This window comes from Lampris incognitus, chromosome 14, assembly GCF_029633865.1.
Source record: "Lampris incognitus isolate fLamInc1 chromosome 14, fLamInc1.hap2, whole genome shotgun sequence".
Taxonomy (NCBI): Eukaryota; Metazoa; Chordata; class Actinopteri; order Lampriformes; family Lampridae; genus Lampris; species Lampris incognitus.
The window spans coordinates 38,777,884-38,803,726 of NC_079224.1; the positions used below are offsets into that span (position 1 = coordinate 38,777,884).

The following is a 25,843-nucleotide window of genomic DNA, read 5'->3' on the forward strand; positions in this document are numbered from 1 at the left end:
ACATCAAATCCGTCACCCAATCTGAGTTCTTTCGCCTCAAAAACTTCTCTGACCATTACTCTCAGACTCTGTGGCAGATACCCTCATCCATGCCTTTTTTTCACCTCCCATCTAGATTATTGTAATGGAATCCTGTCTGGGGTACCTAACAAAGCCCTTCAGTATGTGCAGAATTCAGCTGCCAGGGTGCTCACCCACACCAAGCCCTGGCAACACCTCACTCCCATTGGCCCTTGTCCACCTTCACGGGCTCCCGGTCCAATCCCGCATTTCTTATAACATCCCCTCCTCACCTATAAATTCCTCCATGCCCTTACCCCCCAGTACCTATCAGACCTCCTCAACCCCTATATTCTATCCCGGAATCTGTGGTCTGCAGACATGGGCTCCACCCTTTGGAACTCTATTCCAGCAGAGATCCGCAATGCTGCTTCTTTGGACAATTTTAAAAGACTACTGAAAACCTACCCTTTTACTAAGGCCTATGGTCTGTAGTTGTTTGATCTTTGTTTTAATCTTCTTCTTCTTTTTTTAACTAGTGTAAAGCATCCTTGGGTTCCTTGAAATTTGCTATACAAAACTAAGTTGTTGTTGTTGTTGTCATACTGGTCTAAACAGTTCACTCTGTGATTGGAAAGTATAATAATGAAAAGTGTGAATATATTGGAGAGGAAGAAACAGTAGACCATGTATTATTGTATTGCCAGAAGTGTAACTCAGAGAGAGAAGTTTTAAATAACGCACTAGGAGAGATTGGAGGGCAAAATATCAGTAATATTCTAAAAAAAAAAAAAACTTCACGTAACAAGTGTTGGAATCTCCTAGAGTATTTAGGATCATGGATGAAATGGATGGAAGACTAATGAATAGAATTTGAGAAACATTAGTGTTATTTATTTTTGTTTTCGTTTGGTTCCTTTTATTTATTTGATTTGTTTGTTGCTTTGATTGTATTTCTTTGTTTGATAAACGTGAGAGGGTCGAGCTTCAGTTCACACTCCACATCAGTGGGTGGCGGTAATGTCTCAATGGCTGTTTGCCAACCACCAATACAAGTTGAACAAGGACGAACAAGAACCAGAACCGGAAGAAGAAGAAGAACCGGAAACGTGTCAGGAGCGTCAACTTATTTTACCTTAGCTGTTCCGAGATAGCAAACCAAACCTTCGCCAAATGCAATACTTCTTCTTTTTTTTTAGCATAGCTTACTGTTAAACACGTTCACATTATCTGTGTAGATTAATTATTCTCTCGAGAAGACTATGGAGTCTAGTGATACAGGTAAAATTTGCATTTACGGATCGGAAACGCTGAACGACGGTCCGGTCGTTAAGCGTTAGCTAGGATGGCAGCCCTTTGGTAGACTCATCAGATCATACCCCAATCTACAAAACAATGTTGGGATAGCTAGATGTAAGATAGCTAGCAAGATAGGTAGCTTAGCTTACAAATTCAAACTAGGGCAAAAACATAGCGTGAACTCTTGTTAAGTAGCTGGCTTTGCTATGACTTAAAATCCGGATTTCACGGACCACAGTGCCATACTAAAGTGACGTCATAAAAGCGCGATTATAAGCAACAGCATTGATTTTAGAAACAGACTGCATTTGTCTCAACTTCATCCCAATATCCCCCAATTTAAAACATTTTTTTTACTCGTACATAATTGCATCATAATTGTTTTTGCAGGACGAGGAGGCTGGAGGGCCAGACCTCCAAAAAACAAAATGAGTCTGAATATTCTCCGTCAAGAGGAGCTTATTGCTCAGAAGAAGAGGGAGATAGAGGCCAAGATGGCAGAGCAGGCAAAAAAGAACGCACAAACCCCTACCAAGCCCCTGTCTGAAAGGTAAAGATTCTTGTTTCTTTCAGTACGCCACAGACACATGGAAATCAAAGTATCAGAGTTACTCTCACTGGCAGGTAAAATAAATGTTAATTATAATTTGTTTGGAGTTAAATTGGTCTGCCACGGAAGCCATTTTGCTAGCTAAGGTTATGCATTACAATGGATTGTTAAGAAAAATTAGTTGCATGTGTATCTTGTCCATCCTGATCCCTATAGTTGTTCCAGCCCGCAAGGACCCTCTTCAAACAAATTTGTGAATGATGGCAGCTTCTTACAACAATTTATGAAGATGCAGAAGGACAAATCTCACCCTGTTACTGGTTAGTACCTTAAGATGCACAATTTGACAAGATTAAGGGGGCTTCCACACCTGGCTTGTTTGGAGCGGTTGTTTCGAAACCGGGAACGTTTTCCCTCAAAGATTGGTTTGTTTGAGTAAATGTGAAAACAACAACCGCACTCAGATGCGGGACAAAACAAGCAGGCCGAGATTGTCAAGAATGGGTGGTCTCAGCTCGCTTCCAATCAAACCTTGGAGCAGTTTGTTTGCAGTGAGAATGCAGTCTGACCCAAGGGACCTAAACAAACTTACCTGATGTGTTTTGTAATAGAAACTGTAGAGTGATTATGTCCCTGCATGCCTTCTCAAGTGTCTCGAAGTAGCGTGTCTTCATACGAAATGCATCAGTGCATCAACACATTATTTTCAGAAGAAGTGTAGTTTCACATACAAAGTGAATGTGATACTCATACTGATAATACTGGTGTAACAGCCAGAGAATCCCAACAAATGCAATGATGAGCTTGTGAGTTTGCTCCATTTTTGATGTATTGTTCCCGTGTTTTTCTTTTCAGAAGATAGTGATGAAATTCCCTTAATGAGGGAACAGTTTGCTTGCGCACGGTGTTTGTTTGATAATTTTGGTCCATTTTTAAATATTGCCATGTGAAAACCAACCGAACCATTGTGCGAGTGCAACATTGTAACAAATTAGTCCCTGATTCGGAAAAAAACAATCAGACTCTAGGTGTGAAAGCGCCCTAAGAAATCACATAATAGGTGGTTACCTGCCCAAGTTGCTAGTAGACAATCATAGTCACAATTTAATGGCATTCAGTTGATTATGTTATTAAGTTCATATCTTTACTTAAACCTTGAAAATATTGTCAAAATTATACCCTGTTTAGGTCCAAACAGTGAGACCAAAGTTCCCTCTACTCAGATTTCATCACCAGGCGGAAACTCACAGACTAAAAAGAGCATTCTCATTGGCAAGCGGCCTGGTCTAGGAATTGGTAGTATGCTCAGTCAGTTTAAGAACTACTCCCATACCAAGAAGAATCCTGTCCTCAGCCAGAGGCCTAGTGTGTTTTGTTCACCAGATGGTGAAGATGAGGAAGAAGAGGCTGATGATTCCAACTTCCTGGAGATGAAAGGTAATTTCAGATCTTGTTCTTACAGGTATACCTTGAACAAAAACAGATGTGTACTTCACGGGGACAGTAGCTAGGTATCTTTCATGTTGTCATAAGTACAAATAGAGCAATTGTACTCACTCCCTGCTTAAAGTCTCTTCCCCAGAGGACCCGGACACCAGACTGATTCTGGACAAATTGGCTTCGTTTGTGGCAGAGGGAGGACCTGAGCTAGAAAAAAAGGCCAAGGAGGATTATAAGGACAATCCTGTTTTTTCGTAAGTTTGGGGAACGTTTGGCTCCACAATCAATATTATTTTTATTTTAAAATATCAAGTTTAGCTCTTGTCAACTTGTCACCATTTAATTTCAGGTTTTTGTATGATAAGAACAGCAGAGATTACCTGTACTACAGGAAGAGAGTTGCAGAGTTCAGAAAGGATTTGCCAAAACCTCAGATTACATCAGATAATGGTAAGATTGCTTCTCTCTCTCTCTCCCTTGCTCTCATAACTGTAAACTGTTCTTGTGCCAGATTGCGTAGGAAATATATCAACATTTTAAGAGGGATTAAGTGTTCATATTTAGAATCCCACACGGCCCCACCATAGTATTTATAATGTAGATGAATGCTGCAGAGGGTCAATCGACGTTTGGAACTTCTCCGGCCATTATACTGAATGTTCTCCGTTAATGTATTAAACAGTCCATGCAGTTCCCCATTCACCACCCCTGTCCCCCCGCTCCTCCTCCTTCCTTTATCTTCTTATTCCCTACTGGCTGTAGACTGGTGGTGTATGAGGGCCAGTTGAGTACAGTAGTAGAGTATGAGTTGAGCCCCAGTACTGATAGGCTGCTTAAAGTCTCCCCCTCAGTGGACGAGGAAACCCAGCAGGTGGCTGAGAAGCTCGCCAAGTTTGTGGCAGAGGGTGGCCCTGAAGTGGAATCCATGGCTGCCGAGCGCAACCGCAACAACCCCGCATTCAGGTCAGTCACTGCTTGCCAGTGGATGTGAAAAGATTTTTTTTTTCTGTCGCACTTGATCTCATGTCTTGGGTTTTGATTTGTAATTCCCATTACACTGGATACCACATGTCCCTCCTTCAGTTTTTTGTATGACAAACAAAGTCCAGCATACCGCTTCTATAAAGATAAAGTGGAAGAGTATCGTCAGGGCAAAGCCTCCCAGAACCCTCCAACTTCAGAAGCAGAGTCGGGGAAGGGAATCCCGCAACCAGCTGCACCTCCACTGCCAGTTGTACCTCCACTTCTACCCACCCAGTACCCCAACCTACTCAATCAGGTGGACTCCGCAACTCTACCCCATAGTCAGGAGGTGGTGACCCCTCCTGTCAAACGGAAGAGGAAAAGCCGATGGGGGTCAGAAGAGGACAAAGTGGAACTGCCCATTCCTCCCATCATCATCCCTCAGGAGGCCACTGACATTGCAGAGGCCAACACGCCCTCTCTTTCTGGTAATAGGATTTACAAATGTGTACAAATACTGTTATTAAATTTTTACAGGAACTGTAGTTGACTTGCATAAAACTACAACTTCACATGCTTCTCCTACGTAACCTTTATAACATTTAAACTAACATAATCCTAAATAAGTAATAATGAGGTTTACCCTCAATAGTTGCCCCTTTTGTCTTGAAGGAGAAAACGTTTTCACAATTTATAATTTTTTCAGTTTTCTAACCTTGTGAGGAATCAGTCCTCAAAAGGGTAAAACATTGCAACTGCATAAACAAATTTAATGACATTGTTCTCTCCCTCCGGGCAACAATCGGATCTCTTCATCTCCTAACTATCCCTCTCAAATGGTATTGCTCCTTCATTCACGTAGAGTATAAGACAGGGATCTTACCCCATATACATGAAACTTACTTAATGTCTAATACAGCTGACCTAAATGATACTTTTTATTTACTCAAGTCTTATTTAATGTTTTCTTAACCATGAAAGAATGTGGTTTGTTTTATGTGTTTCAGCCCAGGAGCTCAGGGGTCTGGGGTATAAGAAAGGGAAACCTGTTGGTCTGGTAGGAGTGACAGAGCTATCTGAGGAACAGAAAAAACAAATCAAAGAACAGCAAGAGGTATGAAAGGACAGACCAGGTGCAGTTTCACTTTACCTCGGATGGAACTACATGCCTGTTTTTAGATTAAAATTTTTCCCACTAGACTACAAATCCTTGGGTATGATTCATCTTTTCAAGTGCTTGAATTAAGAGTTTGATGACCCTGGGTGATGTATTCATTGAGTACAGGTCATCAGTCTCCCTCATCCTTTCTTTGAAATATGTATCCCAATCCCATGCACATGCCGAGTTCTATCATTTCCCCTCATAGATGCAAGAGATGTATGACATGATCATGAAGCACAAGCGTGCAATGGCAGAGATGCAAGTGATGTGGGAGAAGGCCGTGAGAGATCACCAACACGAGTACGATAGCGATGAGGAGGTGGACTGTGATGCAGGCACCTGGGAACATCGTCTTCGCAAGATGGAAATGGAGAAGACACGCGGTAGGGCAGGCCATCAGAGTGGTGCTTGTTGTTTGATAATAAGCAATTATCAAGGTAAGGTGTCTGTGTGGTAACTGCTGCTTTTCTCCACTTTGACAGAGTGGGCAGAGTCTCTGACAGAGATGGGGAAAGGGAAGCATTTTATTGGTGACTTCCTGCCCCCTGAGGAGCTTGACAAATTCATGGAGACCTTCAAGGCACTCAAGGTCGGCTATCCTCCTTACTCAAGCTCTTTGTATCACAAAGGGGAAGTATTGGCTTTACCGCTGAACTCTCATATTGGTTTGTTTCCCTAACTACGGAAGAAAAAAAGCTTCTGAAATATTTTGTTATTTTGAAACGTGTGATAACCAAAGATTTTCGAGGATTCCCTGGTGCCATGGAAAGTCAGTGTATTATAGATTAATCATGCCACATAAGTCACTGTAATTTGATGCACAGCCTTTTACCTGCAGCTTTTCTGCCATTATGTAGCAATGGCTGTAATAAGCCCTGCCATGTTGGCTTTTCCACAGCAAGACCATATAAGGTTTTAAAGCACAGGGCTCAGATGAAAATATCCAGAATATAAACTTATAAACACTTCATTGGAATCTGTAGTCCTCCTTTAATTTGTTCAAACAAAAAGGGTTGAAGGACAAGCAGTGCAACTCTTAAGTTGTTGAATCTAGAGCCTCATTTTAATTTTCCATGGCATGCAGGAGGGCCGTGACCCAGACTACTCGGAATACAAAGAGTTCAAGTTGACTGTGGAGAACCTTGGCTTCCGGATGCTGATGAAAATGGGTTGGAAGGAAGGTGAAGGACTGGGTAATGAAGGACAAGGTATCAAGGCTCCTGTTCACAGGTAGGCATTGCAAAAACATACTGATGGACTTGACCTATACACATGGACATCCTTTCGAACATTAATTAACATTGTTCAGAATCTGTTATTGCTAAGTAACTTTTCTCATTAACAGGAACTTGTCATTAACTTGTGCATTAAACCTAACACAAAATGTAAGAAAACAAATGTGGAGATCCAAGTTAACTACACATCTTTATCCCCTACCAAGGGTAGGGGATAAAGTTGGCACAATTACATTGTCAGCCAGACAACATTCTCTTGCCATAACTTCAAAACTGTTAATCTTGTTTGTTAAACGCACATTCTTAAAGGCTCTAGGGATCTTGAAACACAGATAAAACTGAATGTACCTTTAGAGACTTAAAATGTGTCTTTGACAATCAGCATACCACAGGCAACAGTCAGTCTTGCCCCAGTCATGCTAAGGGGCCTACCGAGTGGTTGGTTTAGTAAAGTGCTACCTCTGAAAGTTTTCAAATAATGTGTCAGTTGTGTGTTCTGGACAGTCTGGTTTTCAAGTGATTTGTGTGTAATTAGATATCTGTAGGTATGAGCATAGAAATTATAGCACATGGATAACATGCACAAACGAGCAAGTGCTCCGCCCATCCTCCCGACTTGTGTCCCTCCCGCTACACACACACACCCCTTCATAGTAAAAGTACACCCCCCCCCTGAGCATCGTATTGTAAAGGAGCGGTTGTGCTCCATGACCGATATGTCAAAAACATAGCAAGTATGCGTTTTTGTACCAAAACCTTTACATAAAGGAACCTTAGACCAAGGTAAACGTGTGTTTTACTGTATTAGAGCAGTAAAGTGGGCCTTAAGGCAAACTACCAACCTCAGCTGTTCACCGTTGTCCTGCATTATTAATAATTCATAGAATAACTGAGTATAGGAGGCCATAAAGTGCAGTGCATAGCAACTGAGACCACTTTTAGCATCTATTAAACTACCTAGCTTTCATAATATAGCTCACCCCTTTCACACTAAACTAAAATCTTTAGTTTTTTGTTTGCAAGGGTCTGTGGCTCATAATCCTACTAAGTTCTGGGTGTGGCACAGCAATCTTTTCTGGCACTGGTGCAATTTTTTTCTTGGTATTTTCTCACATCATCCCACTATTCAATTTAAACACACAACCAGTGAAAATGTGTATTCACATTCCAGATATGTGTATGCAAAGATGACTGCTTTGCATTCTGCCAGCCAAATATTCCTCCCTATTTGGCTGCACCATAGCTTAGTTGGGGAGCAGTTGATGAAAGGACAATGGCAAAAAGCAAATGCATGTTTTCTACATATAAACAATATACAAAGAATAGAAACACATTGGAAAAATCTAGTCCACCCACAAGTATTTCAAGCTCAAATTAATGAGGAGACCTTATGGAGTGGAGGGTGGGGTCTGATGTAACTAAAATGCAGGGATTTATTGTGTGTGATGGTCCTAGGATTTGAAACCCGGGAAAATACCATGGTGTATATGTCAAAATAAATTTCTTATCATGTCATGAATTTGCTTTTATCAATTAGATCAGTTGCTCTCAACCTGATCCTCAGCCCCCCCATACTGCTAGTTTTCTATTCTGCCAGCTAGTTAATTATGAACATACACTACCGTTCAAAAGTTTGGGATCACCCAAACAATTTCGTGTTTTTCATGAAAAGTCACACTTATTCACCACCATATGTTGTGAAATGAATAGAAAATAGAGTCAAGACATTGACAAGGTTAGAAATAATGATTTGTATTTGAAATAAGATTTTTTTACATCAAACTTTGCTTTCGTCAAAGAATCCTCCATTTGCAGCAATTACAGCATTGCAGACCTTTGGCATTCTAGCTGTTAATTTGTTGAGGTAATCTGGAGAAATTGCACCCCACGCTTCCAGAAGCAGCTCCCACAAGTTGGATTGGTTGGATGGGCACTTCTTTGAGCAGATTGAGTTTCTGGAGCATCACATTTGTGGGGTCAATTAAACGCTCAAAATGGCCAGAAAAAGAGAACTTTCATCTGAAACTCGACAGTCTATTCTTGTTCTTAGAAATGAAGGCTATTCCATGTGAGAAATTGCTAAGAAATTGAAGATTTCCTACACCGGTGTGTACTACTCCCTTCAGAGGACAGCACAAACAGGCTCTAACAGGTACTATTTAATGAAGATGCCAGTTGGGGACCTGTGAGGCGTCTGTTTCTCAAACTAGAGACTCTAATGTACTTATCTTCTTGCTCAGTTGTGCAACGCGGCCTCCCACTTCTTTTTCTACTCTGGTTAGAGCCTGTTTGTGCTGTCCTCTGAAGGGAGTAGTACACACCGGTGTAGGAAATCTTCAATTTCTTAGCAATTTCTCGCATGGAATAGCCTTCATTTCTAAGAACAAGAATAGACTGTCGAGTTTCAGATGAAAGTTCTCTTTTTCTGGCCATTTTGAGCGTTTAATTGACCCCACAAATGTGATGCTCCAGAAACTCAATCTGCTCAAAGAAGTGCCCATCCAACCAATCCAACTTGTGGGAGCTGCTTCTGGAAGCGTGGGGTGCAATTTCTCCAGATTACCTCAACAAATTAACAGCTAGAATGCCAAAGGTCTGCAATGCTGTAATTGCTGCAAATGGAGGATTCTTTGACGAAAGCAAAGTTTGATGTAAAAAAAATCTTATTTCAAATACAAATCATTATTTCTAACCTTGTCAATGTCTTGACTCTATTTTCTATTCATTTCACAACATATGGTGGTGAATAAGTGTGACTTTTCATGGAAAACACAAAATTGTTTGGGTGATCCCAAACTTTTGAACGGTAGTGTAATTGCGTTCTCGGAATTGAAAACCCCTGAATTGCATCACCATCAGTCTATATTTATGTCCTTTGCACATTTACACATGGACGCTTAAAAAGTAAAGTGTTATCCTGATAAAATCAGAATGTCCAAAATACTTGTTAATGTCAGGTGTAAAGGAGGCAGTCCTGACTTAGCAAATAAACTACATATTTTTGTGCTCTATTGAATAACCAAACAAGACTTAAAGCAAATGACTGAGTTTCTTTGTAACCCAAATGTTATAGGGGAACTACAGCAATGAATGGGGCAGGGTTTGGAGTTGACCGACCAGCAGAGCTCACAGGAAATGATGATGAGTATGATGCGTTCAGGAAGAGGATGATGCTCGCGTACCGCTTCAGGCCCAATCCATTGGTAACATCAGTATAGAATATATGTAGTTGCTGCATCAAAATTTTGCAAGTTAATAAACTTGGAATAAACTAGTTGAAGATGTTATGGACTCAAGATAGTTTCTGCAAATTATTTTTCATTGTTTGAGCCATATAGATTTAAGATTCTATTGTGTATCGTTACAATGGGTTGTACCTATTGAACTGTAGTTTAACAAAACTTGCCTATTTTGCAAGATGTTTTAAATTTGGAACATACAAGGCTTATCTCTTGTTTTTCTTTTTCCCTCCACAACAGAATAATCCACGAAGACCATACTACTGATGGGGAGACACATATTTGCACATTTTCCTCTCGTGACACAAATTCGGGCATAAAACAGTGGCTAGAGTTCGCACAATTTTGCCTGGTTGGGAGGGAAAAAAGCCTGCGGTGGGTTTAAGCTGATGTGGAGGCTTTACCCAGTTCAGTTGCTCCTCAGTTATGCTGATTCTGAATTAGTTAAAATTCTGTCTAGTTTTAGTGGAATAATTTTACATTACTACAGCTATTTGGTCCGGAGATTATTGATGGCTAATTTGTTACATTTTAATTGAACAGTGTAATAACTTCAAACAGACATATAATTTGTTGATTGAATCGTTGTCCCCTTTCATCTGTGTCTGTGTTCTCTTTTCAAACTTTAATTTGGGTTCTTAACCATCATTCCTCCATTGATCCATATTTGCGTTATCTCACTTTTTTATTGTTCTCACTTGAGTGATTATTTGGTTAGTTCCCGTGGTATTAGGCAAAGTTTGCATCTCTTTACTATATGCTACATTGTAAACAATAAAAGTGGCCACTGACTGAAAACTGTTGTTGCTGTTCATGTATTACAACAATCTTTCTCAGCTTTGATTTCTTAATTTTTTTGTTTAGTAGGAGTAATCCAATAGCCAAGATGGACTCGCTACTTACTATCAAAGCTACACAAGAGTGAATAGATTTCAATGCATACTGATAATAAAGTCCCTCTAGTACTGCAGGGTTTTAGGGTGGTGAGAGTTCAACCAAATGCCCCTGCTTGCTATCGCACCAACCCTCAGTGAGTTCACCGGCTGCAAGCAGCCAACCGTGAGGAAGGTAACAGATCAGTGAAATTGGACCTTGAGTTTGCCATTCCCCAGGGGTTTACACCGGTTAAATATAACTCAGAAGGCCCACCTAAGCAAGAGTCCCTCTGGTCTTAGCCAAGGCATCATCAGTCACTGGGAACTTTGGTCATTACGAGGAACTGGATGATGGCATTGTGCTAATTGGGAGCTGCTGTAAGCATGTTGACTAACGTTCCCAAAAGGGAGTTGGCGGCAACAGAGTCAATAAACCAACCAGGGAACTACATTCTTCCACCTTTTCCTGACGTGACAGCCAAAATATTGGGGTCCATCCTAATCCTGAATACATCACAGTGGCCTCTGTTTAAAAAAAGGGGGGTATTTAGTTTTACCAGAATCTGATTTACTTTTTTTTTATTTTTTTTAAATTAAGTTTTATCTTAATGGCTCTTCTGTTAACGCTTTCATTTGTTTACCCCCCATTGTTTTACGTTGCTAATACTTTAATCTTTTCGACGAGTGTAAAGATATACTTTGATTTGACGCATTAAGGTGAGATTCACAGAGGGCTGTCACTGCGAGTCGGGGGACGTAAACAAGATGGCGACAATCCGAGTGTGAAGAGTAGCATGAAGTCGGAAAACGGGACACTTTGGTCTAAGTGAAACACTTGCTAAGCGGAAAACAAAGATAAACGACGAGGGGAGAAAAAATCCGACAAGAAAAGGATCCACGTGGATTTAGGTGAGGTGTACCGCTGGTTACCTTAACTCGCGAGCTAGCTAGCTAGCTAGCTAGCAGTCAAGTCAAAGCTACGCTGGAACTGTGCGGCTTGCAAGCTAACGTCACTTGTCTTAGCCTAGTGAGCTGTATTTTTTTTCCAATTTCTCATGCGCACACGTGTTTATTTTTTTTTGCATGTCGGGGCTGAGTGTGCTTACCCTGATAATGAAACCAGTGCGCCGTGTTAAAAGTAGAGCGTTTTACTGCTCACCGGCTAGCTTGCTGCTGCACCGCCGGTAAGTGAGGCGAAGTTAGCCAGCTAGCTTACCCTTAACGTCTGCCAAAGTTGGCAAGCTAACGCACCACTGTTATACTTGTCTGACGACGTTTCAGACGCTAGTGTCTACAGTCAAGTCTCGATGTAGCATTAACTAGTTGTCAGATTTTTGACTTCTTTTTCTTTAAATTATTATTCATTGCAACATATATAGCAAGGATATGTAATCCAGCGGGGCCATAAAATAAGAGTTAAGGACGCTGTTTTGCTTAATTCATTCAGGAAGACCCGGACCTTTAGCTAGCTAGCTTTCGGATAGCCGCCGGTTTTAGTGGAATAACCCTGGCTCTCCTGCTGCAGTGCCTGTTTTAGGGCAATAATTCAGAAAAGGCGTCCAATGTCGCTGAGTGTATTTAAGATTAGAAGGCTTGCTAAACGTCAACTGGTTAGTATGCGTTCAGTCCAATCCATGCTTGGAAGTTAACCTGTGTAGGAGGGATATCTTACAACTTGGCAACAGTTCGTTATTCTTGAAATATTTTATAACCATTCAGTGCTAGCCTACATTAAAAGAAATAAAATGATCGGATTCTCATTAATGCCGACGTAATTCTGCTCCTCAGACAGCAAGGAGAAGGATCTTGGTCGCATAGAGGACGGTTGAGGACTGTTGGACTCATTAAATGGCTCAGTCAACATCTGGGAGCCAAGGTGATACCAAAGATTGGATCATAATTGGTACATGCGCTTGCTTATAGACCCGTGTTTAGCTTAACTCAAGTTCTTGACACCAATGTGTCCTGAAGTAAACTATGCATTGCAGCACGGACCTGTGACAGAAATGTGTTGCATAGCTGTAAAGCAGGACTCGTTGCCTCTGCCCGAGGTTATTTGGAATTAGATTCAAATGGAAGTGAATCAGAGATAAGCAAAGGAAAGTAGCATTTTAGAATTTCCCCCTTTTATGTTTCCTCAACTGCACTTATCACAAAATGTAAAATGTCCAAAATGACCTGAACTCTTCCTGATGCACTGAATCAGCATTGGACCCAACAGGTTCTTAGCTGACTACACATCTGCAGAACTGCTTCAGCTCCCATTTAGTGAACCCGACCCTAATGTTTACAGATTGGGATTGAGCCCCACATCCTCTGTTAACTCTCAGGTGTGGTAATAACTCCCTTTATGCCCAGTATTTTGTAATTCACCTGCATGCCAGTGTGTGGGAAAAGACCATACAGCTCAGAGCAGAAAGGTTGCCAGTGGATTACAAGGCTGTGCAACAATCACAGTTATTTGTGGAGCAAGTACCAAACTAACCATAGGTACGTCTTGTAAGAAAAGACTTGCCTCATATTTTGTGCACTGAGAAAGTTTGAATAAGGTGGTCGCTGTGAAGTGTCCATTACACACTTTGGTTCAGTAGGCTTAAATTGAGGCTGTTGGACTGCCAACCATGAGTGCTGGGGATCCTGAGCATATCACCTATCTAGCCGAAAATGAACTGATGGGGATGGATGCTTTCATCCACCGCATTGACTCTACTGAGGTGATCTACCAGCCAAGGAGAAAGAGAGCAAAGCTGATTGGAAAGTACTTGATGGGGGACCTGCTGGGGGAAGGATCATATGGCAAAGTGAAGGAGATGCTGGACTCAGAGACACTCTGTCGCAGGGCTGTAAAGATACTAAAGAAGAGGAAGCTGAGGAGGATTCCCAACGGAGAAGCCAATGTGAAAAAGTGGGTAGTTTTAACTTTTTCTGCCTTTTATGTTTTAATGCATTTTTAACACATTCTCAACACTACACTCGGAACATTGATGCATACTTTTTCCCTGCTGTTAAAGCTATGGTTATGAACATCAACGTTTTTAACTTATTGATACCTATGGCGACAATGTTAACTTCACAGCTGTTTGACCAATGATGCTGTTGTCTCTAAAAGACCCAGAGATCCATTCAGAATTAAATTGCCACTACTGCTTTGTTCAGTACCTTCTCCACTGCTGAACAAAAAAATAAAATAAAATAAAAAATCATAACTTAAGCCTTAGTTTTAGCTATTGTTGCAGTATCTGTTGATAAAGGCCTTGTACAAGTTGGGTCTGTTATGTCTGCTTTTTAGCCACAACAACTTGCGTATTCAGACCTACATTTGGCTGCTACGGTGGAGACATAAAATGCTATGGGTCATTTCATTTTTCCCCAGGGAACTCCTTCCTGTTCAACAATAATCATTAAAATGAGCAACTACATATGTTCTCAGGATGCAGAGATTAGTGATTAACCTTTTGTCTTAAAGGTGCTATGTGCAGTTTTGCTTGAATCCTCAAATCTATTGCTCAACAAATCAAAGCAAGCAAGACAAACAGACCTGGATAGAAAGGTTTTAAATATGTCTATTTAAGATTTGAATTCCACATCACATCTGCAATATATTACACGCTTCTATTTTTCAAATTTGTAAAGAAAATACAAGATGACGAGGGAACGTATTAAACTTAAATACTATAAATAAAATGAAGTCAAGAAATAAGCAAAAGAAGAACCAATCTTCCCAGTACTCCCTTTACCTGTTCCTCACACCGCCCCTCATAAACCCACCTTCCTGTCCTATCTACACCACCCCCCATCCTCACCATCGGCCCTCTGACTCAGTGCTTGAAGTGAAGGCTGTCCCGTCATCCCTGGGACAATAAAAATAGCACCTGGGACACAAAGATACAGTGTCTGGGACAATTCTGGGACATTAGAGAAACTTACCATTATAAATGAAGTTATTACATTTGTGTCATTGAATATCTATTTATCTATCTATCTATCTATCTATCTATCTATCTATCTATCTATCTATCTATCTATCTATCTATATATATATACACACGCACACACACACATACACAATTTTTATTGTTAGGCGTTCAAATTAAAAGACTGAGGTGGCACCATTTATTTAGCACCGTTTTGTGTTTTTCATTAGTTTTTATTGTTATTTCATTTTTAATTTTTGATTTCAATTCAATTTAGTTTCCAGCGTGGGTTTGCGCATCGTATTTTAGTTTTTAGTGTTTAACATTTTTGAGTTTTTATTAGGCTCAGCATTAGTTTTAGTATCTTTTATTATAATATGGGAGGTATTTGTCAGGGGCAAGATTTAAGAAGTTCAGAATAGGTATTACAGTACAAACGCAACACTTTGTGAAAGCAATTGATGCAGTCATGTAGACACCCCAGTCTCAAACATATGTACCAATGCCTCCTCATGCTTATTGTGTTGACAAATTTGGCCAAATTGTCAAAGATTAAAACTAAAGACATTTTCTGTATATTTTGTTTTAGTTAGTTTTGTACGGTGTACATCGGCGCAGTGGTTAGCACGGTCGCCTCACAGCAAGAAGGTTCTGGGTTCGAGCCACGGGGTAGTCCAACCTTGGGGGGGGTGTCCCAGGTCGTCCTCTATGTGGAGTTTGCATGTTCTCTGCCTGGGTTTCCTCCGGGTGCTCCGGTTTCCTCCCACAGTACAAAGACATGTAAGTCAGGTGAATCAGCCATACTAAATTGCCCCTAGGTGTGAATGTGCGTGTGTGTGTGTGTGTGTGTGGGGGGGGGGGGCTGTGTGATGGCCTGGCGGCCTGTCCAGGGAGTCTCCCTGCCTGCCGCCCAATGACTGCTGGGATAGGCTCCAGCATCCCTGCGACACTGAGAGCAGGATAAGCGGTTTGGATAATGAATGGATGGATGGATGGACAATATCGTTTCAGTTGGTTTTCATTTTTTCTGAAGTCTATTTTTTTTTCAGTTAACTGAAATGTTTTTTCACACCTAGTTTTAGTTTTTAGTTTAGTTTTCATTAACTTTAATAACCTTGGGTGGCACCGGCACGAGCTGTATGCTATGTCACACAAGCACTTAAACACACAAACTCAAGAGTGACCCACGTGAAGGTGCGAAAACCCCGCAGTCATCAAAATGCTGAGGTGGCTGAACAACACCGGCGCCAAAGCAAGAAAGCCATGAAGGTGAAAAGCACTGTAGTTGCTGTACAATAACTTGAGATAAAATATCTTTAGATAAAATTATGTATTCTCTAACCCGAACATGTTCGAATCTTGCTGATATAGTGTAACGATTCCACTTTCACCATATGGTTTTGGCCATTCGAGACAACGCCACGGTTCTCATGTGACACTGACAGCCTGTGCTGACTGGTGATCCTGATGGATAGCAGTGGATAGCGTTTATTGCTTTGAATGCATTTTCTCGGCAAGAGAAGTACGGTTTGATTAAAGTTGCTGTAATTTAAAAACTGCCTGTTCAACAGATGTAAACGCAGAGGGGAGCTCAAAACTGTAGGTTTTCCCACAGGGTTTGAATTGCAGTGTCTTTCAGGGAGCCCTATTTTTCTTTTTTCCCAGTGCACTACTTACTACATGTTACAAGCATGCGCATACATGGACGTGCATGGTCAGTTGCAGGGTTACTGCGAAAAACGTTCTACTGTTACTACATACAGTCGGTGTTGGGGAAGTTACTTTCAGAATGTAATTTATTACATATTAATAGTTACTTTAATTTAGAAGTAAAAAGTTACTTAACAATATTACTGTCTGTAGAGTAATGCGTTACTGGTTACACTACTTTTGCATTACTTTCACCAAAATAACCACAGAAATACGACTAGGCGTTATAAAATGGAAGAGGGTAATGTTTAATAGCAGATAATCAAAACACAGAAACTCAAGTTTATTGCAGTTCATTACAATCCCAGTGGTGTGCTATATTGTATAGCTTAATGAAGCCATAGACCTGAAATCGCTTATATTAACTGCTTGTATTAACAATAGTGTGATGATATAGAAAAATTAAATAGCCTAGACCTTGTTAAATAAAAAAATGGCCTTGGACACGGGGATAGACAGGCAGACAAAGGGTCAAAGTCTGATAAGTTGTTCTTGTCCTTTTCTTTGATAAATTACAAGTAATGGGAGTATACCCATTTCAAAAAGGAAGTGTCTGACTCTGTAGTCATTTCAGCCATCAAATTTCAGCAACAGGAAATTCTTGGGGGGCATTATTTTTTTCTGGTGGTGCGCTGGCGGAAGTGGCACGGTGTGGATGAATTCTTTTAATAAACAAACCCTTGATTTACGACCTAAATGCACCAGGCACGGACACGGCGTGACACATCTGCTGCAGCAGAACGTGTTCATTATACTGGCCACTGAAGCCATGCACACCTGCGCGGGCGCCTGCACAGCTGATCTCTATTTTTATGTGGATGGTTTATTTTTTTTCTTCTTCTTCTTTTATCTACATGTGGCTACGCGGCCCTCCAATAGGAGAACAATCTGTTTAAAAATTATTAAAATAAATACCTCATTGTACTAGAGGCAATGTGACGCAGCAACCTTGTGGGGTTTTTTTTCATTGCACATTAAAATAAATCAATTTGTATCCATGATCCTGTAGTCAAAACAATCTAGTACGCAGAGCATTGAATCAGTTCATCTGGACGCAATGTTTATTGGGAGAAACCTTTCGTCACTCATCTAAGTGACTTCTTCGGTCTCAACTTATTGCAGGTATCGTATCCCCACCCTTATAAAAAGCACAGTTGAATAACGACCGAACCAACGATTGGTTTCATATGCAAATTGATGTGGCTATTAACTAGAGTTGTAACTATTTACAGAGGATTGGGGAATATTTGCAATCACAGCATTGTAAGATGGCAACAGATGTACTCTTAGGCCCCCCCCTCGGTTCAGGGATGATCATTCCCTCTTCACATAAATGGCTTCTTTGACTCCCTGTTCAAAGCAATGATCCTCCCTATCAAGGAAGTGCACATCCTCATCCTTGAAAGAGTGGCCACTGGCCTGTAGATGGGTGTAGACGGTGGAGTCCTGGTGTTAGCTCTCCTGTGTGGTGCCAATTATTTTAGCCAGTGTCTGTTTGGTCTCCCCGATGTACAAGTCACGGCAATCCTCCCGGCACTTAACGGTGTACACTATATTGCTTTCTTTGTGCCAGGGGACTTGATGCTTGGGGTGGAGCAATTTCTGGCGCAGCATGTTTTGGGGTTTTAAAGCAACTGATATATTGTGTTTGGAAAATACGCATCTCAACTGTTCTGACACTACCGCCACATATGGAAAGGCAGCTGTTGTCCTTCTCATCTCTTCAGTCAGATGGTGCAGTGTTTGGGCGTCTTTCTGGCTTTGACAAACTCCCAGTTAGGATAACCACACTTAACCAGGGCCTGTTTAATGTGGGATTTCCCCCCTTTCGCGGTCGTTGTGTCGGTGGGGGCGTTGTCAGCTCAGTGGTACTGCATCCTGATGACTCTAGTTTATGATCCAGTGGATGATGTGACTCAAACCTCAAATACTGATCAGTATGTGCTAGTTAACATCAACAATCAAATGTCCCCCATCACCAATTGCAATTTCACAGTCTAAGAAGGCTGATCTGTCATATTTCACATCCTCCCCGGTGAACTTGATGTGGTCGTCCACCGAGTTAATGTGGTCGGTGAAATGTGGTACGCCCTGAGATTTAATTTTAACCCAGGTGTCATCCACAAATCTGAACCAATGGCTAGGTGGTGTCCCTGGATAGGACATCAGAGCCCTCGTTTCCACTTCCTCCATACACAAGTTGGCCACTAAAGGTGAAACTGGGGAACTCATAGTACACCCATGCTTCTGCCTATAGTACTGTCCCTTATATATGAAGTACTTGGACTGAAGACATGGCTTCAGGAGTAGACACACTTGGTCAGTGTTAAGGGTGGTCCTGTTGCTAAGGGTGGGGTCGTCCTGTTATTTTATATGGACCACCTTCCACTGCTTCATCAACAGTGAAGAGAGATGCAACATCATAAGAGACCATTGTTTAATCTCCCTCCATAATGATGTCCCTCACCTTATTGACAAAATCCATAGTGTTCTAAATATGATTTTCATTACTGCCTGCCAACGGGTTAAGATTAGATGCCAGAAACTTAGAGATGTCATAGGTCACTGAGTTAATCACACTAACAATAGGCCGTAATGATACATCCTGTTTATTTATCTTAGGTAAACCATACAGACTAGGTGTAGCTTCCCCTGGGTATAATATGTGGTACAAAATTCTGTCAATATCATTGTCCTGTTCGAACAGCTTCAGACAATCTGTCACCTTTTTCTTGTAACCACTGCCTGGATCTCATTTCAGGGGCTCATATGTATTTATGTCGCTAAGTAACATCATAACTCTCATGGATAGTATGTCTGGTTTAATAAAACGGTGCATCTGCCTTTGATCGCCGGGAGGATGATGATGTTATTGTCCTTACTGGGAGTCGTGAGTGCATTCCTCTCATCTCTGCTGATGTTAGGCAGCGGCACCTTCGCATTGCTGAGGCAGGCTGAAACTTTTGTCAGCAGTTGCTCCGCTTCCGGGTCCATGATATTGTTGTTACGGATTGCCAGTTCCGTGGCTGTGATCAGTTCCACTTGCGGAATTTGCCTTTGTGTGTCAGCACAATTCCGCCCCTTAGCGAGGATGTCTTTCGGACAGATTCTTCACCTACTTGTCCACATCACCGATGTGTGTCCAGTGTCTGTCTCTGTCTGCCATGGAGGGTGCCATCTGTTGCCTGCCGATGTCTCTGGCTTGCAGCAAGTAGGTCGAACTTCTTTTGCAGTCTGGCTTTTGACTTTCCATATTGTGCTAGACGGGCCTTCTCCATGAACTCGATCACGTGTTGGAATGTGGTCTCATCTAGATGCGACGTAGGTCTCAACAGTTGGCTCTGTGCCGATATTGCTAGCTCGGTGGCCCTTGACCGAAGATTTCATTTGCAGGCTCTTAGGTGTAATCCCGCTCTGTCGGCACCTGAGGCTGAATATCAGGTGGTTCCTGTAGTGTGCTATCTTATGCGCCGTTCACTCGTACTCACGTACAAGTTTAAGGTCATCTTCACCGAAATGAGTCAAAATGTCTTGATGCAGGCTCAATAATCCAGCTAAGGTAAATCCCAGAAAGTTTAATCAGTTCATCTGGACACAACTTTTATTGGGAGAAACGTTTCATCACTCATTTAAGTTACTTCTTCAGTCTCAACTGACTGCAGGTATCCCCCAACTTTATAAACAGCACAATTGCATAACGACCAAACCAGCAATCGGTTTCATATGCAAATTGACGTGACTATTAGCTGGTGCCTAAGAGTACATCTGTCACCATCTTACAATGCTGTGATTGCAACCATTCCCCAATCCTCTGTGAGTAGTACACACATGGCCATTGTAACTCTAGATAAGTCACTGATTCTTACCTTAAATCAGAAGTGACCACAGGGCAACTTGTTAGCTAGCCAACTCAATAAAGAGAAGTTCAAGTGGCGACATAAACCTAGTGATTCGAGTGCACCACCACACATGGATGGCCACAGCAAGAATAGACAAAGCATTATGTTTATTGTAGTGGAGACAAATGTTCGGAAATTGTAATGTAATGATCAGAGAAACACAATATTAGCATATTTTTACCATTATTACTCATTTCAGGAACCTTAATGTACAGAAAAATAAATATCTATGTGACACAAAAATGGATGATTTTTCAGAGCTTCCCCTGAATTTCTCAAAGCAAGCTTTCAGAGGAGCTCATGTCCTTTTCAGGGGAGCCAAGCTCCCCTTAACTCCCCTGTAATTTGAACCCAAGTGTCCCACCTTTTCCATGTTATTTCAGTAATCCAGCCAACTGTGTATGATTGGTACAGTGTGTGTATGTAAATATCCATCGCCGTATACCAATCAGAAACAGATTTGCATTTGCACTGCAGTTTGCAGTGATGCATGTATTGATGAAACGGTTAGAAATAATTAAACTCAACCAATGACTAAAAGAATAATGAAAACTGTTTGTGGCCATACACCTAAGGTGATTTCAAATTTCTATTCAGGTATAAGTGCAGGGAATAACTAGCAGAACTTTCACGGCGGACCAGAGTTATCAAACTGCATTTGTTATGTTGAGTGAAAACAGAACATCAATTTGGGACAACGGTTGTTAAGTCTTGGACAGTTAAAAGTAGAATTTGGGACAGTTGCGAGACACTGAGGTAAAAAAGTCCATTTCGAGCTCTGCATCCGATTGCTGGTGATTTTGTTATCTTTGTCTGCTAGGTAAGCAATTAGGGATCCTCGTGTTTTCTTGAAAACGTTGAAGTCTATCCTTAATAATGAATCTAATTCCCTCTAGATGTAGGGTACCAGTCATTTCATTGAGCTAGTGGTTTACCGTGGGTACTTCTCTCTTCCTCGGATACAGCGGTAGCTGATACGCAGCGCGTTTGCTGACATCTACCATTCTCGAACACCCCCAATACATTGTTTGCTGTGATCACTTTCTAGTTTGCTGAGGAATGTGAGTGCAAGCCAAGTCTTTTGGAGGTTAAACAGAAACAAAAACAAGTCAGCCAAGCCCGGCTCCTGATATCTGAGTGGAGGGGGCGTCAGTTGTTTACTTTGTTTTAATCAGTACCCTTCTGCAACCCCTTCTGATATTAACTTGTCATTTTATGCTCCAGGAAAGCATACCATTTAGCACTCATATTCCCCAACGCTAGAAAGTCTCGAAAATATAATTTTTTTTGCATGTAGTTCTTCAGGAATATAGCTTTAATATTCTGTGTTTAACTTGAATAAAGAGAGGGCACGCACAGGCTCTCAATGACAAAGTGCCATCAGGCTGTATATGTTTTGTTAACAGATTGTTTTTAGAAATGGATAAGTCCATCTTAACTGAACCACCCCAGAAAAGGTGTTGAATTTATTTTATTTTTTGAAGCAATTTTCAGACTTCCCCTCTTTTAGATCACCTCCACCTTGGAAAATAATTGATGGGTTGTTTGCCATCCTTTCTTATCCTGTGTAACAGACCAGTGTTTCCTGTAGTCTCCCAGGAAAAAGCAATCATATTTGTTTTTCATGCAAGTTAGTTCAAGTTCTGTCTGCTTGGACCCTGCTTGTTTTATTTTTGTCTTTTTTAATGTTCACTCATATATCAGTTTTGTGTATTTGTTTTATTTGATATCACATGCTTGCAGAGCGTCTTAAATTTTGTGTTGGGGTCTAAAACAAGTTGCAGTTTTTGGCTCAGGAAATCGGTTTAGTTACGCAGAGCTTTATTCTGATAAGGGACGTGTTTATAGTCTGTTTTGATGCTCCAAAAAAGATCATGTATTTCATTCTAACTTGCTTTAGAAGTTATCTTGAAAGGTAGTTTAACTGTACTGTGGCAGGCAGACACACTCGTCGTTGAAATGAGGAAGAGCCGGTTATTAGTTATCTTAGTCATGCCATCAGGTTGTCATCTGTCTTCCCATGTCACCCTGAGAATCTCTTTCCCTGTCGTGTTCATTGCCACCCTGATTTATCTGACATGTCCATCCATTCAAACTTTTCCTCTCTGTGCCCCACCCCTCTTTTGGATGAGTGTAGCAGAGTTTTTAATCACACAATGGTCTGATTAAATATTCTCCAGCCTTTCGCTGCAGGCCCATGCTAAATTTAGAATTTTAGATGAAGCTCCAGCAACTGCCAGATGAGTTCACACCAAGGTAATGGAGATCTGCAAAACGGGCTGTTTTTAGGCTGCTGTAAGCTAAGGCAGTGGCAGAGCTAGAAAAAGCTGTAGCAATGGTGACTTGGTGATAATCTGTGTCATGAAATTAGGATCATTAACCAATGATCAGATCATATTTGATGGACCAAATACTGTTATTGCTAGATGAATATACTCGTATTTTCTGTTGGTTTTTTTGTATTGCTTAGACTTTTTTTAATGTTCATAAATCCCATACTCTCTTATCTTTTCTTTACATGTTTTACAGTTAGTGGAGATAGTGCTTTTTGGCTTATGGAAAGTGAAATCCCTTCCCCTGAAGTTTTCAAAAGCCTGGTTGCGTGTAGATGCCATAGTAGCCTCAGCCTATCCATTCAACTCCTACTTAGCATTCCTGTCTGCCAAACCTTCCTGCTTTCCGAGGGTTGCCATAGGGATGGGCATGCCCATGCTGGCATTGATTGAGCAATGCCGCTCCTGTTACTCAGGCAACACCCCTGGAATGCAATGACCTGGTTTGGAATGACAGGAGCCCCCATAGACATACTAGGCACGAACGTTGGACTTGCAGTGTGTCAGCAAGGGTTTTTTTTATTGGTGCATTTTGACCACCTTATTAGTAATTTTAGCATTGATGCTGTTTCTTGCAGCAGTTGTTCCCATATACTTGGATGTAGAAATTTTCAGCTTTGCTACCAAGTCCACACAGAGTCCCATGGTGAGACTCTCTAACCAAGAGACTGCAGCCCCTGTGCTTGAGACAGCAAATGCTTATTTCTGTTAAGGAAATCAGAGGTGATGCAGAATGGTTTGCTGTTTGTGTTGGTTTGTGTCGCGTGTAGGGCGGGGGGCTGTAAGAGAAGAGGCTGTTTACTTGTGTGTTACCACTGTGCAATTGTTGCGGTTGAATTCCATATGTCTGTTGTTGAGACGATGGTGTCTTAACATTGGTGCAGTGATACAGCAGTAACTGTGTGCATGAATGTTTTCATCAAAGTGACTGGGCATACAATTTGCATCTGTCAGTATTAATATTGTGCATAAAGTTTCGAAAAGTAAAACACACACTCATAGCCTTAGTATGACCTTATGTGTACAAGCTACATTGAGTTATATGAGGGGCCGTTAGGAACATTGCTCAGAATTACTATGCATATACATGTACTTTTCCTCTCACATACACGTATGAAATCAAACTCATTCACATATTATACTGAAAATGGCACGGTGGCACAGTGGTTAGCGCTGTCACCTCACAGCAAGAAGGTCCTGGGTTCGAACCCCAGGATTGTCCAACCTCGGGGGTCATCCCAGGTCGTCCTCTGTGGTGGTTTCCCCCACCATCAAAAAGACATGCATGTTAGGAATAATACTCCTGTCTGTGCCCCTGACCGAGGCATGGCAAGACGAACTGGAGTTGGTCCCCAGGTGCTGCATGGTGGCTGCCCACTGCTCCTAGCTACACAGCTAGGATGGCTTAAATGCAGAGCGTAGTTTCCCTATGAGGGATCAATAAAGTATCTCAAAATCAAAAAAAAAAAGAAAGAAACACATAGTGAAATGCTTTTACATATACAACTGAAACACACAAACAGCTGAAAAATTATATGCTCACCTACACAACTGAAAAGCTCTCATGAAAAGTATTGAAAAGCGTTCACCCGTACTAGTAAAGTGTGCTCATGTGCATAGTTAAAATGCCCTCATATAGTATTGTGAAAACCTTTTACATAAACTGTTGAAAAGCTTAAATGTGCTTATAGTGTTATGAAAACGTTTTTTATAAACTATTGAGAATTTTTTTTTTTTGGGTCAAGTTTTTATATATTGAAACAAATAACATACAACATATGCGATACATTTAAACTGGGGGTCACATTATATGGCCAAACTTCCCCCTGGCCACCAATCTAGACACACCATGGGATTGATGTGTCATAACCAAAAGAACCAATCTAATTCCGCCATCCATCCATTATCCAAACCCCTTATCCTGCTCTCAGGATCACGGAGATGCTGGAGCCTATCCCAGCAGTCATTGAGTGGTAGGCGGGGAGACACCCTGGACAGGCCGCCAAGCCATCACAGGGCCCCCCCCCACACACACACACACACACCACATATAGCCACACAGACAATATAATGCATGATAATGCGCTCATGTGCTTACATACACCTATACACACACACACACATCAACACACACTCATACACAAATGTAATTGCATTTTAAATCAGAATAGAGGTAGGTGGGTGGGCCAAAACAAGTAAACAAAAGAGAATAATAATATCAATAGTTATAATGGTTGTAATTATGATAAAATTATATAATTAGATAAGATGAGTTGTCATCAGTGTAATGAGGTCCTAACTGGGTCAAGACAGGTCTACTGGTCATAGAACCAGCACCGGGGGCAGGGGGCAAACAGGCACCACATAAACTCACCTCACCTGCGGTCCACTTTACACCACAACCTTCACAGCAGAGCATAGCATATTGGTTATGATGAGATACCTGAGATTGCATATATATGCGCACATACATACACAGTCAAGCAACACAAAAACATCTACACTTCCTAACAGCCCCCTGGTCCTCCATGACCTTATCGTCTGCAGCACCATTTCTGCAGAGGGCAGGGAAGGAGAACACGAGCCTTTTTGTTTATTCCCATTTTCCCCCAAGGCTTGGTTGTTCTCACCCCTTTGGGAATTTCAAGGTTTGTAGTATTCTTTTTAGATGTTAACCTTTCTATCATCCAATGTGTTTTAAGATCGGTTTTGAAATCGGATATATTAAGCTGTGTGCATAGTTTCCACTTTATTATGAATGCTTTGCCAAACAGGATTACAATATTACTGATATTTGATTTGCTACTACTTAAGTCTCCTAAAATTAGTTTGTAAATTGATAGTGTGTGTGTGTGTGTATGTATGTATATATATATATATATATGTGTGTGTGTGTGTGTGTGTATAGTATGTAAAACTTCGTTAAATGAAACACTCAATGGTAGGGGGAGCAAAAGAATCCAGTGAGTCAAGTAAATTCTTTATGAGACAGTACAAGCCTGTTTCATGCCATAAGCAATCATCAGCTGAATCATCAGCAATCATCAGCTGTCAATAAAGCTATTGACAGCTGATGATCGCTTATGGCATGAAACAGGCTTGTACTGTCTCATAAAGAATTTACTTGACTCACTTGATTATTTTGCTGCTTATTTGTTGAGCACTTTCCTAACCCTTGAGTGTTTTTTTAACAAAGTTTTATCAAAGCGCATATATATATATAT

General features: G+C 41.1%; 2 protein-coding genes and 1 long non-coding RNA gene across 3 annotated transcripts in view; 2 read left to right on the forward strand and 1 right to left on the reverse strand.

Annotated features, from left to right (window-relative positions):
- Positions 1-1,117: 1,117 nt before the first annotated feature.
- Positions 1,118-10,674, forward strand: sugp1 (SURP and G patch domain containing 1). The gene is made up of 14 exons (XM_056293078.1): positions 1,118-1,281; positions 1,690-1,849; positions 2,066-2,169; positions 3,038-3,286; positions 3,420-3,543; positions 3,639-3,739; positions 4,129-4,252; positions 4,373-4,740; positions 5,260-5,366; positions 5,620-5,797; positions 5,897-6,003; positions 6,499-6,644; positions 9,723-9,852; positions 10,129-10,674. The coding sequence occupies exons 1-14, from the start codon at positions 1,263-1,265 to the stop codon at positions 10,153-10,155; spliced, it is 1,944 nt and encodes a 647-aa protein (XP_056149053.1). The 5' UTR covers positions 1,118-1,262; the 3' UTR covers positions 10,156-10,674.
- The window catches only part of LOC130123792 (uncharacterized), a 48,019-nt gene continuing 25,643 nt past the window's right edge, over positions 3,468-25,843 (reverse strand). The window contains exon 3 of the long non-coding RNA XR_008811346.1: positions 3,468-3,496. This is a non-coding gene — a long non-coding RNA (uncharacterized LOC130123792). The remainder of the gene's footprint in view (positions 3,497-25,843) is intronic.
- stk11 (serine/threonine kinase 11) overlaps positions 13,116-25,843 on the forward strand; it is a 41,009-nt gene continuing 28,281 nt past the window's right edge. Inside the window, exon 1 of the mRNA XM_056293079.1 lies at positions 13,116-13,668. Coding sequence (XP_056149054.1) covers positions 13,385-13,668 — 284 coding nt within the window. The 5' untranslated portion in view covers positions 13,116-13,384. The remainder of the gene's footprint in view (positions 13,669-25,843) is intronic.